At 39.7% G+C, this 20,179-nt stretch overlaps 2 protein-coding genes across 3 annotated transcripts in view; both read right to left on the reverse strand.

Annotated features, from left to right (window-relative positions):
- The window catches only part of LY75 (lymphocyte antigen 75), a 48,937-nt gene extending 47,578 nt beyond the window's left edge, over nt 1-1,359 (reverse strand). The window contains exon 1 of the mRNA XM_031599568.2: nt 1,224-1,359. Within this exon, the coding sequence (XP_031455428.2) occupies nt 1,224-1,263 (40 nt within the window). The 5' untranslated portion in view covers nt 1,264-1,359. The remainder of the gene's footprint in view (nt 1-1,223) is intronic.
- Nucleotides 1,307-20,179, reverse strand: part of PLA2R1 (phospholipase A2 receptor 1) — a 47,316-nt gene continuing 28,443 nt past the window's right edge. For both annotated transcript variants that reach the window (XM_031599569.2, XM_090143845.1), the window contains exons 22-32: nt 19,457-19,587; nt 18,748-18,892; nt 17,678-17,916; nt 16,994-17,162; nt 15,797-15,937; nt 15,267-15,383; nt 14,676-14,852; nt 14,010-14,039; nt 8,859-13,781; nt 7,165-7,276; nt 1,307-1,401 (exon numbers count right to left, since the gene is read on the reverse strand). In XM_031599569.2, the coding sequence (XP_031455429.2) occupies nt 13,567-13,781; nt 14,010-14,039; nt 14,676-14,852; nt 15,267-15,383; nt 15,797-15,937; nt 16,994-17,162; nt 17,678-17,916; nt 18,748-18,892; nt 19,457-19,587 (1,364 nt within the window). In that variant the 3' untranslated portion in view covers nt 1,307-1,401; nt 7,165-7,276; nt 8,859-13,566. The remainder of the gene's footprint in view (nt 1,402-7,164; nt 7,277-8,858; nt 13,782-14,009; nt 14,040-14,675; nt 14,853-15,266; nt 15,384-15,796; nt 15,938-16,993; nt 17,163-17,677; nt 17,917-18,747; nt 18,893-19,456; nt 19,588-20,179) is intronic.

Genomic DNA, 20,179 nt, shown 5'->3' on the forward strand with positions numbered 1-20,179 from the left:
AGTACCAGGACATAAAATAAATGGAAAGCACGAGAGCTTGTATAAGTTAGGGAAATTTGGTAGTGATCGCTGAAACCAAAGGAATGTAGCAAAAGCCCACCAGGTGACACGGGCTCTGCATGGACTGAAACGCTAGCTTTAAGTGTACATAGTGCTGAATCCGCAGAAACTATACTTTGGGTAACAATTACTGACTCCATTAAATGTAATTTCACAGAGCAGTTGGACAAGGAAGTTATGGAAGAGTCTTTCATTTGGTCCTCATTAGTGTGCAAGATCTTACACTAGATCTTCCACTTATGATTGGGGTTGCTGTTCTGGTGCTTACATTCAGAATTCCCCAGGTTTATCAAAGTCCAAGCATTACAGCAGCTACACAGCTTCAGAAAGAACAGAGACACAGTCATGACAAAACTTGCGAAAAGGAAACAGAAAGGAGCAGCTTGAAACGTTAAGGATATGCAGCACAGCTGCTAACGTCTTGAGAAGCACTAAAAGGAAGCAGACACAGGATAGTGGGATCACAAGACACGCTATCAGAAGCAAGAAGTTGAACTCATCTCCAACTGAAAAACCAAAGGCCAGAGTCACAAACTGATACATTAAAAGGAAAAGACAGTGACAGAGCAATAAAAAGTGTGAACAGCAGCAAGAGAAATCAGAACTAATATTAAATCCTTTCTAGATACATCAAGACCAAGACCACTGGAGTCTGGTGGACCAAAGACATCTGTAGAGTAAAAGAGAAGAGAGGCCAAAACATTTATAGAGGAGACCAGGTGATATGCATATGCATGCACACACTGCAATAAGCAGGTGATTCCTGTACTTGAACCCTTATTTCTGAGGAAGTCAGCAGAGCCTCTGCCTGAACCTGAGCTGATTGGGAACAGCTGGAACTTAAAACATGAGGAGCAGAAATCCCCAGGAACTGTACTAGGCACCTGAGCTTCCTAGGGGAGTGCAGGTAAATAGCTGTTAGTAGCAGCATGTAAACTTTCTCTTCAAGCTTTCTCTGGGCAGAGAGCAGCAGCGTGACACCAATTTCTAAAATTGTTCTGGGGGTAAAAAGGAGGGAGACAAGGTGGGTGATACTGAAGGCCACCAGGACTTTGAACCACGCAAAGTTGCAGAAACAGCAATAAGGGCTAGAATTAGTGTGCAGCTGGATAAATAGGACCTGTTTGGGCAGCATCAACACAATCTCTAAACTTAGTACTTACCTTCCAGGCCTCTCGAGTTTTTGTCGAGGTCAGCAAGCATGTGGATGAAAGTGATCTGATTGATACGGTCCACCAGAGATTTCTTGAACAGGATGACAGCTCCTGCTGGGAGAACAAATCAGCAGGCACTCCAAAATGGAACTTGTTTGCTTCTTTTTGTTGATCTGAGGGTGTTCTGCTGTAAAGAAATTATTTGTACCTTAGCTTTATCATTACTGAAAGTGAGATTGAAATATCTTTTGTTATTACCTACAGCTTACATGAGGCTGCGACTTGAACAAGAACTACCTGTCTGTGACTCAACACTTGCAACAAGATAAAGTTTGTGGGTGGACAGTGCATACAAATGAGTGTAGAGAACTTCTACTTGTGCTTGACACTATGGGTAAATCAGGGAGAGACTATGAGAGTACAGCTATCAGCTTTTCATCACTACACAGTAGTTCGGGTGAGCTGGTTTCATGTACCTGATGCAGAATATGAGAGGGAGAATTCAGAAGCTGAAGATAATGCACAACAACACAGATCCCTTATGACTCAGATCTGCAGCGCTCTGCCCATGTACTAACCACTAATGAGCTTCTAGACTCTATAACTTAACATATGCTGTAAAGTCAAAAGTCTAATTATACAACATTTGGTAACTCCAGACCTCTGGAGATTATCTAGTGCAACCCCTTGCTTAGAGAAAAGGATCAGCCAGAGCAGGATGCCCGTGGCTTTGTCCAGTCACAGCAACTCCAAGGATGGAGACTCCACTACCTCTCCAGGCAGCCTGCTCCTGTGTCTGACCAGAGCAAGAAATTTTTGATTTTTAAAAAGAACTTCATGTAATCAGCACAGGCTAATATACATCTTGTACCTTCACTGGGGGCCACTGAGAAGAGTTTAGCTGTCTCTTCTGTCACTCACCCCAACTCTAGGTATTTAGATGAATTAATAGGATCTCCCTGAGCTTTCTCTTCTCTCGGATGAACAGTCCCAGCTCTCTCAGCCACTCATATAGCAAATGTTCCATTCCCTTAATCATCTTTGTGTTTTTTTGCTGGACTTGCTCCACTGAGTCCCTATCTTTCTTGTACTGTGGAGTGCAGAGCTGGATCCAGCACTCCAAATGCATCTTTCCAATGCTGAATAGGGTGCATGATTACCCCCCTCAGCGAGCTGACAACACTACATTACAGCAGTCCAGGATACTGTTGGGTCGTCTTTGTTACAGGGTCACATTGCTAGTTCATGTTCAAGCCGGTGTTCTCCAGGACTCCCAGGTTCTTTTCTGTAATGTTACTTCCCAACTATTTGGTCCCCAGCTTAGGCAGAACTTACTTGCATTTGTCAGTGCGACTCCAAGTGGAGGATCTAGCATTTCCCTTTGTTAAACTCTAGGAGATTCATCTTGGCTGATTTGTCCAGTCTGTTGAGATTCCTTTGAATGTTAGCACAGCCATTTCCACGTACCAGCCTTCTTAGTTTGCAATTGTCTGCAGTCTTGCTGAGAATGCACTCTGGCCCATCATCAAGGACTATTAACGAAGATGTTAAATGGCATTGGCCTCACTATTGACCTTGTGCCACTGATTATCATCTTTTGTGCCTGGCATTTCAATCAGTTTTCAGTTCACCTCACTGTCCACTTGTCCTGTCATCATCTTGTTAATGAAGATACTATGACAGCACTGAAAGCCTTCTAAAGCAAGATGATTAACATCCACGTCTCCCTCCTCCTCAACGATCAATCTAATTGCTTCATCACAGAAGGCTATCAGGTCTGTCAGGCATGATTTTCCCTTCATACATCCACACTGACAACTCCCATTCCTCTTTGGATCCTTAATATATTTTGAAATTAATTCCAGAATTCCTTTCATTATTAAAAGGGGGGCCTTTCAGTATCTGAGGAGGTGGGGAGGGCATAAGAAAGAAGGAGACAGACTCCAAAGATAGGACAAGGAGAAATGATTTCAAACTAATAGAGGGGAAGTTTCAATTGGATATAAGGAAGAAGGTTTTTTACAATAAGGGTGGTGAGGCACTGGCACAGGTTGCCCAGAGAGCCATCCCCAGAGACACTCAAGGTCAGGTTGAAGGGGCTCTGAGCACCTGATGGAGCTGTAGGTGTCCCTCATCACTGCAGGGGAGTTGGACCTTTTAAGTGTCCTTTCCAACTCAAACGGTTCTAGGATTATTTGCTCCACCACCTTCCCAGGTGTTGAGGTGATGCTGACTGGCCTTGTAGTTGCTCACATTTTCATTTTCTTGATGTTAAGTCTGACATTTACTTTCTTCCTGTCCTCAGGATCCTCCTCTGATCACTGTGACCTTTCAAAGATACTTGACAGTACCCTTGCAATGTTGTCTGTCCTCAGCACACATAGATGTCCATAGGAACCAATAGGCTACTTGTTCACATCCAAAGTTATATAAATGCTCTGATATTCTCTACTGAGAAGGTCTTCATTGCTCCAGATGCTCCCACTGGTCTCAGGGGTGTGGAATTCCTGAAATCAAGTCTTAGCAGTAAAGATAAAGAGGAAGAATACACTGAGTTCCTCTGCCTTTTCTGTGTCCTTTGCTACCAGCACCCCATTCAGCAGCAGTCTTACACTTTCCCTAGCCTTCCTTTTGCTGCTCATACACTTGGGCAAGTCCTGACAGTGCAGTGTTACTCAGTTCCTCACTTTTTGCTGAACTTTCTCAACAGACTGGTCCCAGAAAGAGAGAGAAGATGCTGTTGTCTCCTTTTTAACAAATAGATTGCCAATTCAGATATATTTGCTGTGACATACCCAAATGAAATCCCTTTTCCTAAGAGGAATCTAAACCTCTTACCAATCCAGGTAAATTCAGTAACCATAAATCTAAAGCAAGTTCTCACAGGAGTTGATCCTTATTATTCAAAATACGAAAATATTTATTAGAGCACAAAGAGGAGTCTAGGTCTTCTTCATTCCGTTCCCCACAAATGAGTACTGTTACTAATGGAGCAGCTTCTCTCTTAAATTCTTATTGTGACCTGTTGAATATTTACTCATTTGTATAAAGTCCAACAGTTAGACTACGTTCCCCTTGCACTTAGCACTTGATCTGACAATCTGAAGTCTTCAAAAAGACAAAGTGCTAGAAGTATAATGATTTTGATTTTTTCTCAGGCATGGATATTGAACATAATTTTCATCCTACCTCCAAAACAGAATGATCCAGCCACTGCTTTCATAAGTCAGTCCTTAAGGCAACAGTAGCTGTATTGGTTAAACTCAAGCACTTATCTTTAACCTTTAGTTCTACATTCTGCTTTTATGGCCATGAGAACTACAAGAGAGGACATGACAGACACTGTAAAGTTGGAATGAGCAAAAGGCAAGCCAAGAATCTTGACTTTAAAAGCAAAAGTTAGTGGAGACTCCAAGTCAGAGTGTATTTTATTCCTCTAGGAAAACATGTTTAAACATAATAACTGGACACAAAATAAAGCATGAACAGTGCTAGAGATCATTTCAAATTGAAGTTGACTTCATCTCATTTTTTAATAAACAATACCACAGATTTTGAAAGGTTGTTTAATGCCTTAATATAACACCATAACAATGCTGTAATGCAATGAGTCTTGGATAGTAATCTCATGTTTTAACCCAATACCAAACTGAAAATACAGCTTCTTCATTCATTTCATTACACCATGTTTTAGCTCCTTCCTTTCATTGCTATTATCCTAAATTGAGAACAAAATTTCTTTGAATTTAGTTTGAAAAAATATCTCTGGAAATTAAACCGACAGACAAGTTTTTGGCAAAACATGCATCTCTTTGTCCTTAGAAGCACCTAAACAGTGATGGAATGAAATACTTCAAACTGTCACTGGTTTTTTTCCACTAATAATAAAACACTGATTTTGCAATTTGATTCTTAGAGTTGAGGACTGTTGCTCTGCTGTCATTTGGCCACATGTTTGTTACTGCTATTTTAGCTGCCTAAGCAATGCATGCCCACACACGTCCAAAATTCCACCTGATTTGGTGGTTTGTTTGTTTGTTTTTACAGTAGAACCCACAACCTAAGGCATCTCACACAACCGGCACTTTACCAGCAGGAGTTGGGGTTGGGTCCCTGTGCATTAATTCCTGACAAAATGCATGCATTTCCCCTTTGATCTTGAAGTGTACTGTAATATGTTAAGAATCTCATTCTGGATCACTCTGAAAAGGTTGAGCTTAATGCTTTCCAGTAACAATACTTTAAGTATCCATTTTACATATTTAAATCAGTCCTAGTAGGGACAGGAGTCTGTAGCAGCATTCTGGAAAGGGCATGCTTTATAATGACTTCATTTCATCATTTGTAATAGCTGTCAATACACAAGCAGACAAGTTGCAGCAAAGCAACTAGAGTTCCAAATAATGGACAAGCTCAGGAGGCAAGCTGCTGATCGCTGTATTGCCTGCTGGCGACTTTCGCTAAGCCAGTAATACCACCACAGCATTAGCAAGTCAAAAATACACACATCTCTGATATTAAAATAATTGTTAAGCAATTCAGCTTTAAACAGCTCGACTAGCAATAACAAGACTTTCCCCTATCAGTCTGATACCTAAAACGACAACATGCTGAATTAGGGGGGAACAAAAAAAATCAGCTCAGTATCACATATGAGCAGTTAGTTTTAAACAATTACACATTCTGTTACATCTGTTTTGCACTTGCTTGCTAAGAGCTGACATCCTATGCTGCAACCAATGCATCAAGAAGGGAAAGAACTGCAACAGGTCAAGCAAATGGTGGAAGTTGATTCTAAATTTCTTTTCTGACCCCACCTTTGTTTTTTGAGGCAGGATTTTTATTTTCATAATCATTTTTAATGAATCCTTTTCATGTTATAATTATAGCTAAGACTGGCCACAAGTTAAGCACAAAACTGCACTGTACTTTGTTCTACTGCCTGTGTTTAACTGTTCCTTTACTCTGTTTGCACAACACCTGCACGTGCTATGTAGTCACTTCCCCAGTGAGGTGGCCTTTTGTTGTTCGCTTGGTGGGTTTTTTTAAAAAACTTTTCTTTAACTTTTTTTTTTTTTTTACATTAGATATCTGAATATTTATCACAATACTTTTAGAAAAACATTTTCTAAAGCAGAGTATAGAGTTCAGTGTTCCTCTCCCAGTTTACACCTGTGAAATCCTACTTCGCATTATTACAGCATGTCCAGCAGGGCTCACAACAGTCTTTTTTTCACCTCTACAATTTATATCACACTAATTGCCTAACTTCTACTAATTCCCTAAAGAAATTCCTGAACATGAGGCTTATTTCAGCCATGGGACTGCTGAAGTATGCTCAGGGAGAAAATGAGTTCTGGACAGTTACCCAGCTTGAGGAATTCAGTCACGTATACAACAAATTGTCTCTACCTTTTCTGATATAAATACAAGCCACAGTACTTCTTTCTTGGAAGAAATCTACACTACTTTTCATGTTTTCTCAGAATGTTTCTTGTGCACAGTTCAATCTACTCCTCAGAGGGTTAATACTTAACTAACTGACTTCCCCAGCTGGCTTCGTTCGAAGTGCCCTCATCATCCGGAATCTAGTCAACATCTACCAGAAACAAAGACCTTAAACAAAACATATTAGGCCTCAGCCTTCTCTTGTGAAGTTTTGGCCTCCAGCCAGAAAATTTTGTTATTTTCTATGCAAGCTTTATTTTTCTTTCCCCAAGCAGCAGCTAATGGATCAAAAGAGCAGTTGCTTTAGGATGCAATCATAAAAATAATAAACATGAGAACTAACACAGCAATATGCACCTTAAATTAAGCCTTGTGCCTGCTGTGGGTGTCCTTGTCTTTTAGAACACCTGAGCTGAAGCTCCAGCCTTTTTCAGATTTCTATTGATTTTCTTTGTCTCTAGATTGAGAAAGAAAACCTTGGGCTCTGAAGGGTTTCTCTTACCTCTCTGGTTTTGGGAGATGACACATGAGCCATCTTCTTTCTTTTGGTACTGTTATATTGACCATGAGGCCATCTCTTGGGTCTGTGACTAAACTGGAAACACAAAACAAATCTAAACAAAGTAAAAGAAACAAAAGCAAAAAAAAGTTTATTATTTGCACGTATCTCTTTATTTACATTTATTGGTTATGGGCTTTTGCTTTATTAAGCCATTCACTCCTAGTGAGCAAAATGCTACTCACTTCCCCCATCCTACATGTGGATTTTGGGTTCCCAGGGCAGGCTGGGTGCTTAGCCCAAACCAGCTGCTGTAGTAGGTCAATGGGATGATTCAGCTGTGCTCATTTCAGAACTGGCCCTTTCTGTCCTGTAGTAAACCACAGATTTAAACAGAGGTGTTCCCCATGCCCCAGCTGTATGAAATTTGCATCCTAAACTCCAGCTAGAAGAAAGTGGGATGAGGACTCTGCAGTTGCACACACCAGTATTTTCAGATCAGGATTACTCATGTTTACCCTGACTGAGCTGAAAGGGACATCCAGCAGCGTTCTGAATCTATTCCCCAGCAGTGGTCATGCACTTATTTCCAAACAACAGTTATCAAATTTAGCAGTGCACAGTGCTTTGGCAAGTGCCCCTACCACTCTGGTGAGTGCCTGTTGTACAGCCCAGCTCTCCCCATAGTTCTCTTGTATTTCCTGCCATACCTCTAACTGTTTGCTCCTTGCTCTAACTGTCCCAACTAGCAGCAATAACTGATCCCTGTTCCCCTAATGCTTCTGCTTTCATCAGCAGTCAGTTCTTTCTCTCCTATCTCCCCACACCAGGTTTGGACTCACATTAGACCAAGTGGAAGAGCAATCCATAAGTGCAGCTGAGACTGAACAGCTGCCCTAAGCTTTTCCCAAAGAAGATTTAGATGCAAATACCAGTAAAGTCCAAATCATCAATCAGACATGCTCTCGAGGGCCATGGATGGTATAGGAAGGGGAACAGAGCCCACACCATATCCTCCTCTTGCCATACCCAATGGCCTGCATTCTTGAGGGCTGTGCCTCTGGACAAGCACCCCAGCAGCGTGTGGTGACAGAGCCAATGTCTGAGCAAAAATTTTGGGTAGAAGAGTGTGGGAAAAGAGCCTCTCTGCTATTTATCCCACACATATTTTAAAAGAAAGGCAGCTAGTAATTTGTTCTCTCCAGATGGAAAGCCTGCAGGATTCTTCAGTGCATTTTCACCTTTAACTGCAAGGCACGATTTTATAGTTGCAGTGTCCCACACATTGAGCTCCACCTTCAGTATTCGCTTTTAAAATAATTTTAAAAGGTAATTCAGTTTGCCTCTTAATGACCCCCAGGACAAAATATGCATCATCAGCAGCAACTTCATCTTTTCTCAGGCCTTTCCAGAAAGAATCTTTCTGATGCTGGGGAATTTTACATACTAGAAAGCACAGCGTTAGGTCACGTAAATTGGTAGATGTCAGATTTAAGGTAGGTAACAGGTAAACATGCAAGCATCAGCAAAAACTTCCCAAGAGAAACAAATGCAGCTAAAGCAGAATTATTTACGGACTATGACAGGACTGTAACAAATTAACCCATATGTAACTGGGAACATTATTTTACTTTATGTTAGCTTTTACATCTCCCTGCTCACGGACAGCATGCAGTGTCAGGGATTTGCTTACACACCTGAATGAAGCATCAAGCTCTAGGATGCAGTCCCACATCAAGCGTCAGTGAAGTTGTGCAGCACAAAGCTGCTGATGAGGTAAGAATCAGTTCTTCCCTCAGCTGTGTGCATGCCTGCTCTCAGCTCCCAGCAAGGACTTTCCTGATGCTTCTCAGCTGCAATACACACAGAGTTTATGGCAGGAGGAAGTAGCAAAGCAGATTTAATCAGGTTATTACTGGGTTCAAAGGTTTATGATCACACTTCAGGAAAAAAAAAATGTCCTGAATATGTAGCTTGGTGAGATAATTTTCAGTATACACTGAAGAAAAAAACTACAGAATAAACAGAGACTTTTTTTCGTGTAGCATGATTAGAACCTTCTAGTTTTTCAAAATGAAGATCCACGTAAGAAAAATGCAAAAATACACCTGGTCATCTGAAAAACCAATTCGGAGAAAGTTTTCCCCATTTTCCTCTGCTGGCATGCAGAGGAACATAAATTTTAGCCAGCTATGCATTAACTCTACTTATCTTGTACCTACAGGTTAGCTGCCTTTCTACTAAAACTATGGTCTGAAGCATTTATTTCCAAGAATCAGAATGGAAAGCTGCCTTATTGGTTAAGTTTGAGAAAAGAGCAACAACCCAACAAACAAAAGTAACCATTGGAAATAAAGGAAACAGCAGCAGAATTCTCACTATTATCCAGCCTCGTGCTTTCAGAAGTCTCTGCAGTTCAAAATCAGGTTATAAATTACCATGGTGCTACCTTCAAGCACTCCAGGTTCTAAGATCAGAATCCAAATCACAGTCACTCTGCAAAGAGATAATGGATATAGAAAGAGATTGGCAGCTCTTAAGGTGTGAACAACATACAGAATTTTGATGTATTCAGAGAATGAGCTTTGAGAAGACATCATAAGACAGCTTTGTATTGTAGGAGGCAGGTTTAAAGGATGCTGACATCTGCAGAGGGTTGAAATTCGGAAGTTTTGCTGCTCGTTTAACTAAATTTCAAGGAAGATCCCTAGCAAATCCCTGTGACTTGCAAAGGGCTCACTTCGCCATTTTGTCAGCTCTGTGTGCACCATCTACCGGCCAGACTGGGATCGTGCTTCTGATCACAAAGCTCTATGTTAACTCAAACCATGTCAGCAGAGCAAGCTGCTCCTGCCAGCGACTTCCTCAAGGACTGCAACAGATTGTGAGGTCAGCACTGATCCTTAGAGTTTTAAAATCAACATTCCACTGATTACCCAAAGGAAATATTATTATAGCTCAAGAAGAGTGGGGTTTTTTTTTTGTTTGTTTGTTTTAAAGCTAAGAATTTTGAAAATAGTTGCCAAATGCCAAATTTAGCTTTTCATCAAAAAAACCTGCTAATATAAACCTGGTCTGTAGGAAAAGTATGTCACAATTTCATTACAGTGGGTTTATTATTACAAGAGACTGAGGATGCCTGTTGCTGTACTAAAGGAGGGGCAGTGCGATGGAAGAAAAATGTAGGGGGGGTCTAAATTAAGTTTGTGCAGCAGCACCCAGGGAAGCAGAGTGAGTTAAGTTGCACACAGTACAAAAAAGTATTTCTTTCCTACACTCCCTCTGGACTGAGGTGCACAGACCTAAGAAGCCTCACGGCCTCTCATCCGGAGCCAGACACAGGAAAGTGTGCACACATGCAAAGGCTAGGGAAGGAGGAGGGAGGAATGGAGGAGAGCAGCCAGAAAGCAGCAGCCTGGTGCCAGCTGCCCCTCTCCTAACACTGTGACCTGGAGCAAAGCCTGGGAACTGCTGCTGGGAGACACTAAAGCTGGCAAAAGAAAATCTGCAGCCCAAAAAGTTATTATGCTTTAATTTCCTAGTTGAAGTAACACAGTGAACCTCACTGCTGTTACTATCATAGTCACCCATGAAAAATGTAGCCAACAAGTACTCCGAGCAGGAATGGGATAGAGGATCTTGAGTTAAGGAAAAACAAATGGAAGCTAAGGTAAAATCCATAGAATCATAGAACAGACCAGGTGGAAGGGACCTTAAAGGTCATCAGGTTCAACTTTTCACAGGAAAAGGAAGTCTGGATGGGATTGCCTAGTACCATGTCCAACTGCATCTTGAAACCCTACAGCGATGTGAATTATCACATCCCCAAGGACATTATTCCAGAAAGTAATGGTTCTCACTGTAAGATTTTTCTTATATTTAGAAAAACGAATAGGAAGTAATCAGCAATAACATCCTTAAGTGAGTAGCACCTGCAATTAGAAAAGTTAAATGACAAAAGATTTTAAAATAAACACTTTATGACACTGTTTCTACTTATGACACTTATGACTTTGTCAACTGCAGATTATTTTCAACGTATGAAGAAAACACTTCTTGAAGTACTATTGCCTTGATCCAAGATCACCTACATCACAGTCAGTGTTAACATTCTCTATTCTGATGTTAGGGTTATTTATTATACAACTGCCCTTTAGATATATTAAAATGACTACAACATACTTCAAGGAAAATTGATGAAGTATCCATGTCAGGTTTTTTGAAAAAATATACACCTTCATTAACAATGTCAAAATGTGACAGCATATGCGTAACTAGGTAACAGCATAGTAGTCTGATAAATGCACGTCCTGAGACAAAATATTTTACAATTTTGCAAGCAAAAAGCATCCTTCAAGTCACTCTGCTGCAAAAAGGCAACATATACACTTGTCAGTGAATGTGATGAATGGAAGATGGCTGTTTAGGCTCCTCCAGCTGAAATTTAAACAGGCAAAATTCTCATGGGGAAAGGAGAGTTGGTCACTTTTTTTGTTATATACTGATAAGATGCATCGATGCATCTGCAGTCTCTTCAACCACATTTCTGTATCCTGTAAACCAGTATAGAAGTATTCTATGTACTAAATAATTAAGAAAAATATAACCTTATACATAATTATAACATGAAAATACATTATTTATTTGGTCACGTCTAAAGAATTGCTACATGAAATCTAACAGGAAAGAAGTCATACATTCCCCTGTATGTGCACAAATAAGAACATGGCATTTGGCCTTGTCTGGTTACTGAATTTTCACAAACATATCTCCATTTTAGGGTTCCTGCAAAGTTTTTAGAATGAGTCATCCCATAACAAACCAACACAACAACATGCACAGCCCTTCATAGCAGCTTTTAGAGATGACAAATGTGATTCAATACTCCAGTAACTCTTTGTGATCAACAATTTGTTTTGTTTTTCTCCACTTTACAATAGAAATAATTTAGAAGTCCTCCATAAAAGGTTTTGATATTTTCACAGAAGTAACTGGAGGACTGGGTAGAGTGGTGGGAGTCCATAGAACTCATTCACCATCGAGAACCGTGACCTGAATCTGTGGGTCTTGCACAGCCATTAGCCAGGAGAACAACTGACCAGTGAAAGATGGTATTAACACCATTAGCACCTTGGTAACAACCAGTGAAAGTGAAATACCAGTGAAAGTGAAATGTGGCCCTTGAGGGTGTGTGATATGGGATCACAGGACTTGGACAAGGGAGTACAGCACCGTTTGTCAACTGCAGGTGTGGCTCTCCCTTGTATCACCCTTACGTGTGGAGAGCAGGGTTTCAGAAGAACATACATAAACACTGCTTGAAGTTGCACTGTAAGTGAACAGTAAAGCAATTTATTACCATAACTTTAACAAGATTTATAGTAATGTTTTCCTTCAAACAGATACTGCTCCAAAGCATCTTTGAAAGAGTCTGATGAGATTCAGTTTCTGAAGTGACCGAGGTGAGAGAGAACATTGTTTCTCTAGAAGTGCAGCACCAGAAGTATCTCTACTGAATGTATTAACTTCAGGACAACAATATCCATACACTTCTGTATCTCAAGCCTAAGGTATTTCATAATGTAAACAAGCCATCATGGCAACACTGACACTCCCAAACAAAAGTAACTTCATCTCAGCAAACTTGGAAGTCCACCTGCTAAGAATCCACCATATGAAAAAGTACATTCTATGGATGGAATAGGTATCAGGAAGAACTACTCCATAAGCTTTGGAGTAGGTTTCAGAGTTCCTAAATTCAAGGACAAGTTTTAACACTGGCTCACGAGCAGCTTTTTTGATATGAAAACAAAAGCAAAGGGGCCCAAATATTCCCAAGGGAAGAAGCTGCATGGAAACGTCCTCTGCCTGGAGGCACAGATATGACTTCTCCACGTGAGCGGTTTGAGATTTGTGGTATTGGAACATTTTTAGTTCACAGCTTTTCCCAAAGAAGCCAATTTTCCCATGGCTCTGTGCATTCTCACCACATTCTACTACAAAGCAGAAGAGGTCGAAGTGCAGCAGCCCCTGCGCACTCTCCAACCAGAGTGCAAGGGTTCCTCCAGAAGCACATACCCTGAGTCTCCTGAGAAGGGAGCACAGACCTTCTGCCACCAAGGAAGCCTGGGTCTGGTGCCTGTGGGAGTAGGTGTGTCTGGTGCTCAGCTCCTCACTGCTCACTATGGAAACCTTTCAGAAACTTTGCTGCAACAAATTCACAAGGAGGGAAAGAGCAGCAGCTGCTGCTTTGCTGCTCTCTGTTCTTCCAGCACCACGTAGGTGTTCTCACCACCAGCTAACAAGTGGAGCTGCTCTTGGACAGCAACTGGCTCATAAGAACAAAAACACTGTAGGACATGGAAATTAACATGGAATACATGACCACTCGGTTCTCCCCATTGATTAATTGTCATCTTTCTCAAAATCAGAAATAAGAATACTTTCTTCCAGAGCAGGAACATCAGAATTAATCTGTGGAAAATAAGCATTTCTAACCCACAGTATTCTATGGAAGAATCTGTTGTTCTGTTTGTAGAGGCACCACAGAAAAATGGAAACGGCAGCCAGCATCACCAACGTTACCAGAACAGCCAGAGCAGCAAGTCCAGAGTATGATGCTGAAAGGAAAAAGCAGAGATTGTTATTACACAAATGCAGTTATAACTGCATATAATTTTAAGTACAAAAACACGGATGTTCCACATAAAACACCATTACTCTTTTTATGTTGTGCATTTTAAATTAAACTTTTTTCCATTATTAAATGTGATCTCACAAAGTATCACCTCAAAACATGTTATTGCTCCTTATTAAAAAAATTTTTGAAAGTAAAAAAGAAAACTTACATTTTTCAGAGGGTTCTGCTGCATTAAGATCTGAAATAGAACCCAGAAACCCAGAACTGTCAGAAGAATATCCAGAGTACTAGCAAAATTTAGTACATACACTCAGTGCATCACTGATACTCCAAAGACAATCTGCTCAAAAACATGCAAGATCTAGCTGTTCTTTGTTGAACTTTAGCCACGTTACTAGAATTACAACAGGCCAAGTAAAATATGACCTAGCCTGCTGCCTGTATAAAATCCTTTAAATTTAGTGGAATATATTAACCTACATTGTGGCATAGATGTACAGCAGCATTTACCCACTGCAGAAAGCACACATGCATAAGCAGAAGCGTGCAATGTTGTATGAAACAAGCTATTGGGTCCAGCAGTGATTCTGGCACTTTGAGTGGACTCTCAGAACACTTCAGCTCCCTCATGTACATGTTCTCTTACCACTCACTGGAGCTGCCTGTACCAAGAGAAATTTTGTCACAGCATGCAGTAACAAAAGATGCCCAGGCTCCTCAGAAGGCTACCCTGACTGGTTTGTTTTTCACAGCTATTTTCTCTAATGGGAAAAGAATATTTAAATGAAGACTAAGAGAAAGTAAGCAAGCAATAGAGAAAATATAAGACAGCGGTTATGAGAACACGATCAGTTCCTTCAATAGAAGCACATACCTGCATTCTTTTTACAAACAAATCCCTTTATTTCTCTGCATGGAGATATTTGCCATACACCATCTGCAGTCCTCAGGCTGATACAGAAATTCCCCTTAAGATGATCAAATTCAGGCTCCCTGATGCCCCAGTTAGAATAATTTAAGGGAGAGCCATCAAACCAGGAAACTGTTTCATCTAAGGGCAGAAATAATAAGTAATTGTAAAATGTCATCATGTTTTGATAAACATGTTTCAGTTGAACTCACCTTAACGTGCATGCTCACAATACAGTACAAAAGCACTGCCAGGCTACTATCCTGTTTGTCTACTATATTCCTTTCTTTGTTGAATACTTTAAAAACATACCACATGGTTGATACAGCCCATAGAGTTTGTTTAACAAGCCAATAAAGGCACTCATGTACATGCATACACACTTACTATTCAGAATCCTAGTAAGTAACGATCACAGCTTTTTACTACATTGCAAACAAATAATAAACAGTGAAAACAAAACTCAAAAAGTAGCAGTATTTTGTAAGATGGTTATATCAGCCTTAAGAAAAATCCTAGATTCTTACATTCAGTTCTCTTCCATGCAAAACTTACTGTCTGTAACATGCAGGACATTCAGCCAAACCACTTTCACAGAATAACTAAAACTGTGCAACTCCTCCAGAATGAAGGCATTTTCATCTTCATCTTCAATAGTTAGAAGATTAGATCCTGCAGATTAAACAACAGATTTTTTCAAACAATTCACACCATTAAAATGTAGAACTGCATTTCATAAGTTGGTATGCAGAATCTTGTTTGAAAATGTTGAAAAGCCTGCTTATGCTTTATAAGTTCTGAAGCTTACAACTAATAAAACTATTCTCACTTGATTTTAAAACAAGTTTGAAAGGGGATAAATCCAATTTATATCTTACTCCAGAAAAGAGTATTTTCAAAACAAAAGACCATTTTTTGATACACATTGTCTTCAATTTCATTGTTGGCTTAATGAGCTCCAGTAGCGTTCTCCTGAACCAGAGAAAACGCTCGCTGTGACTTCAGTCATTTCAGAAAATCTGTGTGGGTTTTTTTTTCTTAACTTTATCACAATTACATTTTGTAGCTATAAAATAGTCACTTACCTTGATTTCTGCAGACTTCATATGCAGCATCAAAGCTTGTGCCCTGCAGAACGGTGTTAAAGCTGTAGCAACTCTTTTTGAATTTGATCCAGGGAACATGTTTTTCTGAACATAAGCCTTTATACTCAGTGAGTTTCTTCTCTGTGATAGAAACAACAGCAAAGCTTTATTGGCACAACAACATACACATTAATATAACATTCCACATGTTGTTTTAGAATAATGCTAATAAGCATACTATTTAATTTATGTCTCTATTTTTCAAAGAGAAAAATCTAATGGCTGCATATACTTGTACTAGAACTGCAAAGCTGGTTTCATTGCAGATGAAAAACCTTGCAGGCTTGCAACAGTGCTATAAAGATATTTATCTAGCAGTGATGTGCACAGGGAGAGAAGCATCATATGGGCACTAAGGCCTACCCAACATTTCCCAGACGCTGGGAATTTCCAGGGGCAGCAGAGCTTCTCTCCACAAAGCTGCAAGGATAACTGAATGCCAAATACCAGGGCACAGAGGTAGAGGAGAGCTTCCCATCAGAATGCAACACTCAGCCTCTCCACTGTGCAACGTACTGTGCCAAGAGCCCCTCTGACTCAGGTGACTGCCATTGTGAGAGCAGGATGCTGACAAGGACTCGGCAGTCCTGGACTGAGTAGAGCTCCACACCTGAATTCTGCATTCAAACGAAAGCTCAGGTAATTAAGAGCTTCGCAGGAAACAAAATGTATTTTAGGATGCAGAAAAATATTCTCATCTTTAGAAAAAAAGTTGCAGAGTCTTCCATATGCAGTCAACGAAGATGTGACTAACTTCTCACTTCACTTTTAATGCTCCTCTTTTCCTGTTTTACAGTTAACTACAATAAACTGAATTTACTTCCCTTCATGCTAGTTTGTTAACAATTAGCATTTTTTACAGATAGTATAGTGCTCACCGAAGAGAGAGCTTCCTTACACCTGTTTCTTTCCCACTATAGAAGTTCTTTCCATTTTCACATAGCCTAGACCCAATGGCCAATGCTTAATGGGGGAAAAAAAAGGCTTCGCAAATAGGAGATACAAAAAGGAAATAAATCAGTTTTGAAGGATCCATCACTATTGCTTAACCTCAAATATTAAATTTTCCTTTCATATATTGCCACTATTACTATACACATTTGCAGCTGCACAGACGTAAAACAAAACCTGACTTACTTGGTGGCACATGGCAGACTGCTCCTGGCAGAAGTTGTTCACAGCTTGTACTCTTCCAGTGCCCTGAGGTATCCATATAAACACAGCTGCCCAAGGCCTGAGACTCATCATCTTCCCAGAAGGTAAACAAGGATCTAGTCCCATCTGACCACTCAAAATTAAGCCCATTCTGCCAAAACAAGTTTTAAATTATTTCTGTTCAGTGCCATACTTTCTTTTCCAGGGGCATCTTGATCAGAATGCCTTTTACCTCTCCCCTAGTGCTGGGGCAGTTTCAAAGATTCTCTCAACTTATTTCTAGGAGAACACAAACTACATCTAAACTGCTGTTCTGCATGGTAGCAAATTGTCTGGCTCATTGAGTGTAAGTGATTATTTGGGCCATAAAGCAGCTCAAAATAAAATTTAAATTCAATGCTGACATTAGAAGAGATTTTTCTTAGTTTTTTTTTAAATATTTTCTATGGCTTCATTTTTCAGTATTCACTGCACCAAACTAGTTCTCATTAAATTTATGTATCATGCTGCACAATATGGCAAGGAGGCTGATAAAAGTTCAAGTGGGGGTTTAATTTCCTAATATGAACTTCCTGGGGCTTCTAACGAATGACAGAGCTCATAGTTTGCTACTGTAAAAACCTAATTTACAATAAAGGATGCACAGACAGCGAACCCATTACGCACATCTGCAGTGAACAGCCCGATCCAGTGGTTGTATCCCAGCCGATTCACAATGATTGTGAGAAAAGCCTGGTGGTACTGATCTGCAATGCTGACCAGCTCAGCTCCATTTGCCATGCAAGTTTTTAAAGCTGCAGACCATGTCAAATTCCCACGTATTAGGGTATATGTTCTGTTTGCATACTGTAAAGTATCTGGCACAGGGTACATTTCAGATGCATTGACGATATGCCTGGATGTGTCTGTTGGAAACAAAGAGGGGATTTTTTATTTTTTCTTATTTTTTAAAACAGACAATTCAAAGGTAGTTGAAAAACAGCTTCATTTATTCTACACAGTAAGTTCACTCCCATTTTCCCTGTGGCAATTGTGCCTCATGATAAGTGATGTCAAACATGGCTGTGGTTTGCAAGAGCCATGCTAGCACAGACCAAAGCTTTCTGGTTCATCTTTCTTACTCTGTTGAGTCTCTTGGGGAGAGCAGCAGGAACTACTACTCCTTGGACAGAGACCTTAACTACAAGATAGCAGATAAAGCTGCACCACAAAGCCACCGTGTCCATACAGTCCATTTTGATGTGTGCTACTGAGCACGTTGCTATGTCCAATACTGGAAAAATGCACGGGAAGAAAAGCCAGCCTACACCTGATTGGCCAATTGGCTGTTCACAGAAATGCATCTCCCAAAGTCTTGTCTGATCTGAGACTGCAAATCCAAGAACAATATTTTCAACAGAACTCTCTCCAGTTTTACCTTTTGTAATTTCATGCTATTACTCTGCTCGCGAGGACAGACAATGAAATGTAATCTCTAGATCTGATATATGCAACTGAAAGTCCAAAGTTAAGAATCAAATCTAACAGCAAAATATTTGAGAAATTACTTCTACATCACAGCTATTGATTTATTAAATTGTGTAAAGTGTCTGCTGAAATAGTAAGTAAAATTGCCTATAAAGACCTTTTAACTCCTGGTTTTATAGACATCTATAATAAGCTACTTATGGATAAAAATAAACTGAACTCAACAAGAGAATGAATGAGAACAGAAGGAAACCAGACCAAATGCTTACCCTGCCTTTTTTGGCAGACAAACCCGTAATTTTTCTCACAGTTTTCTAAGTACCATTTTCCCGTAAAATAAAAATTAGGGTTATTTGATACCAGTGTACAAAGTGGAACTTGTTCTTCAACGTAGACACTGTTATAACGCGGTCTCTGCAATCAACATAGAACCTCACATTAATTGTAAAAGACAACATGTAAAGCAAGGCATAATTATTACATTAAACATAGAATAATAATTAGCTAAAAGGCACTGTTATAAATTGTTAGGTAGAACAATGAAAAATTCCCATAAATACCACTTGGAATAATAGCCTCATAGAAAAAATGTCACAAACGTGCACTGAAGAAATTAAAATGTTAACTAATACTGACAAACATACCAAGTTAAATATAGTACACTAAAATATGAAATTTGTAATATTACTTTGCTCAAATCTAGTATAGGATGTCAACCATATAGCTTAAACTGTGGTGCTTGAATAGAATTTCAGATAGTGTGACTATGGCCATGTATTGCATAAATAACTGTCTGGATAGTGCCTTTTTGGCAACTGCTAGCTATACCCATAAGGTTGTGTCCACAATCGTTTGAAGTTGCAAAAATTAAGAGAAGACTAAGTTGCTATAACATGTTAGGCCTTGTCTTTATGGCAATCATGAATATTATGGATCAAACAATTTCTCAGTGTCTTTAAAGCCCCTGGAAATACTTACATGCACTGCTTCAATTGGAGACCAGTTGGAATACCTTGGAGGATTTTCATTCATCCATTTTTCATAATCATCACCCTGGAAAGCTATCCAAACACTAGTTTTGCGACCAAATAGATTCATTGTTATGAAAGCTGGAAAATGAAACAAAAGTAAATACTTAAATACTTAACTAGTAGCAAGTTAGGGATAGCTGAAGTCTCTTCCAACACATTAAAGCACTGGAAAATTGTCAACCAATGTCTTTATCTACTCACAAGAAATAAGAACACGAAAAGCATTTCATAGTCAACCAGCTATGAATTCAGTAAATACGATAACTTCAGTTGGGTCAGTATCAAGCCCAGTAGAGAAGTCTTTAAGAAATTGCAACAGTAGCTTAAACAACTTAAGCTGGGGTACTACTTCATTCAGGGTACTGACTCACTGAAAAAAGTTTCAGCTTTAGTTGAAAATAAAATTTCTCAAATAAAATAGCCAATGAGATTCCTCCCACCTCCAAATAGGTTTTATAAACATATGAAATTCAAACTCAGATTTTTATGAGTAAAAGTTATGACCATTCCTGAATGTGCTCATACTCACACTTCTGACATACCTAGCCTACTATTCACGTGCTACACTATAGATCACATCTTAATAAAATTGAGATTGTTTTGGCTGGTGTTCTATTCTTTATGTTTCAGGAATATAGGAGAGAAAAGCATTTACCGATTTGTTTATAGC

Source organism: Phasianus colchicus, chromosome 7, assembly GCF_987193195.1.
Source record: "Phasianus colchicus chromosome 7, bPhaCol1.hap1.1, whole genome shotgun sequence".
In the NCBI taxonomy this organism is placed as follows: domain Eukaryota; kingdom Metazoa; phylum Chordata; class Aves; order Galliformes; family Phasianidae; genus Phasianus; species Phasianus colchicus.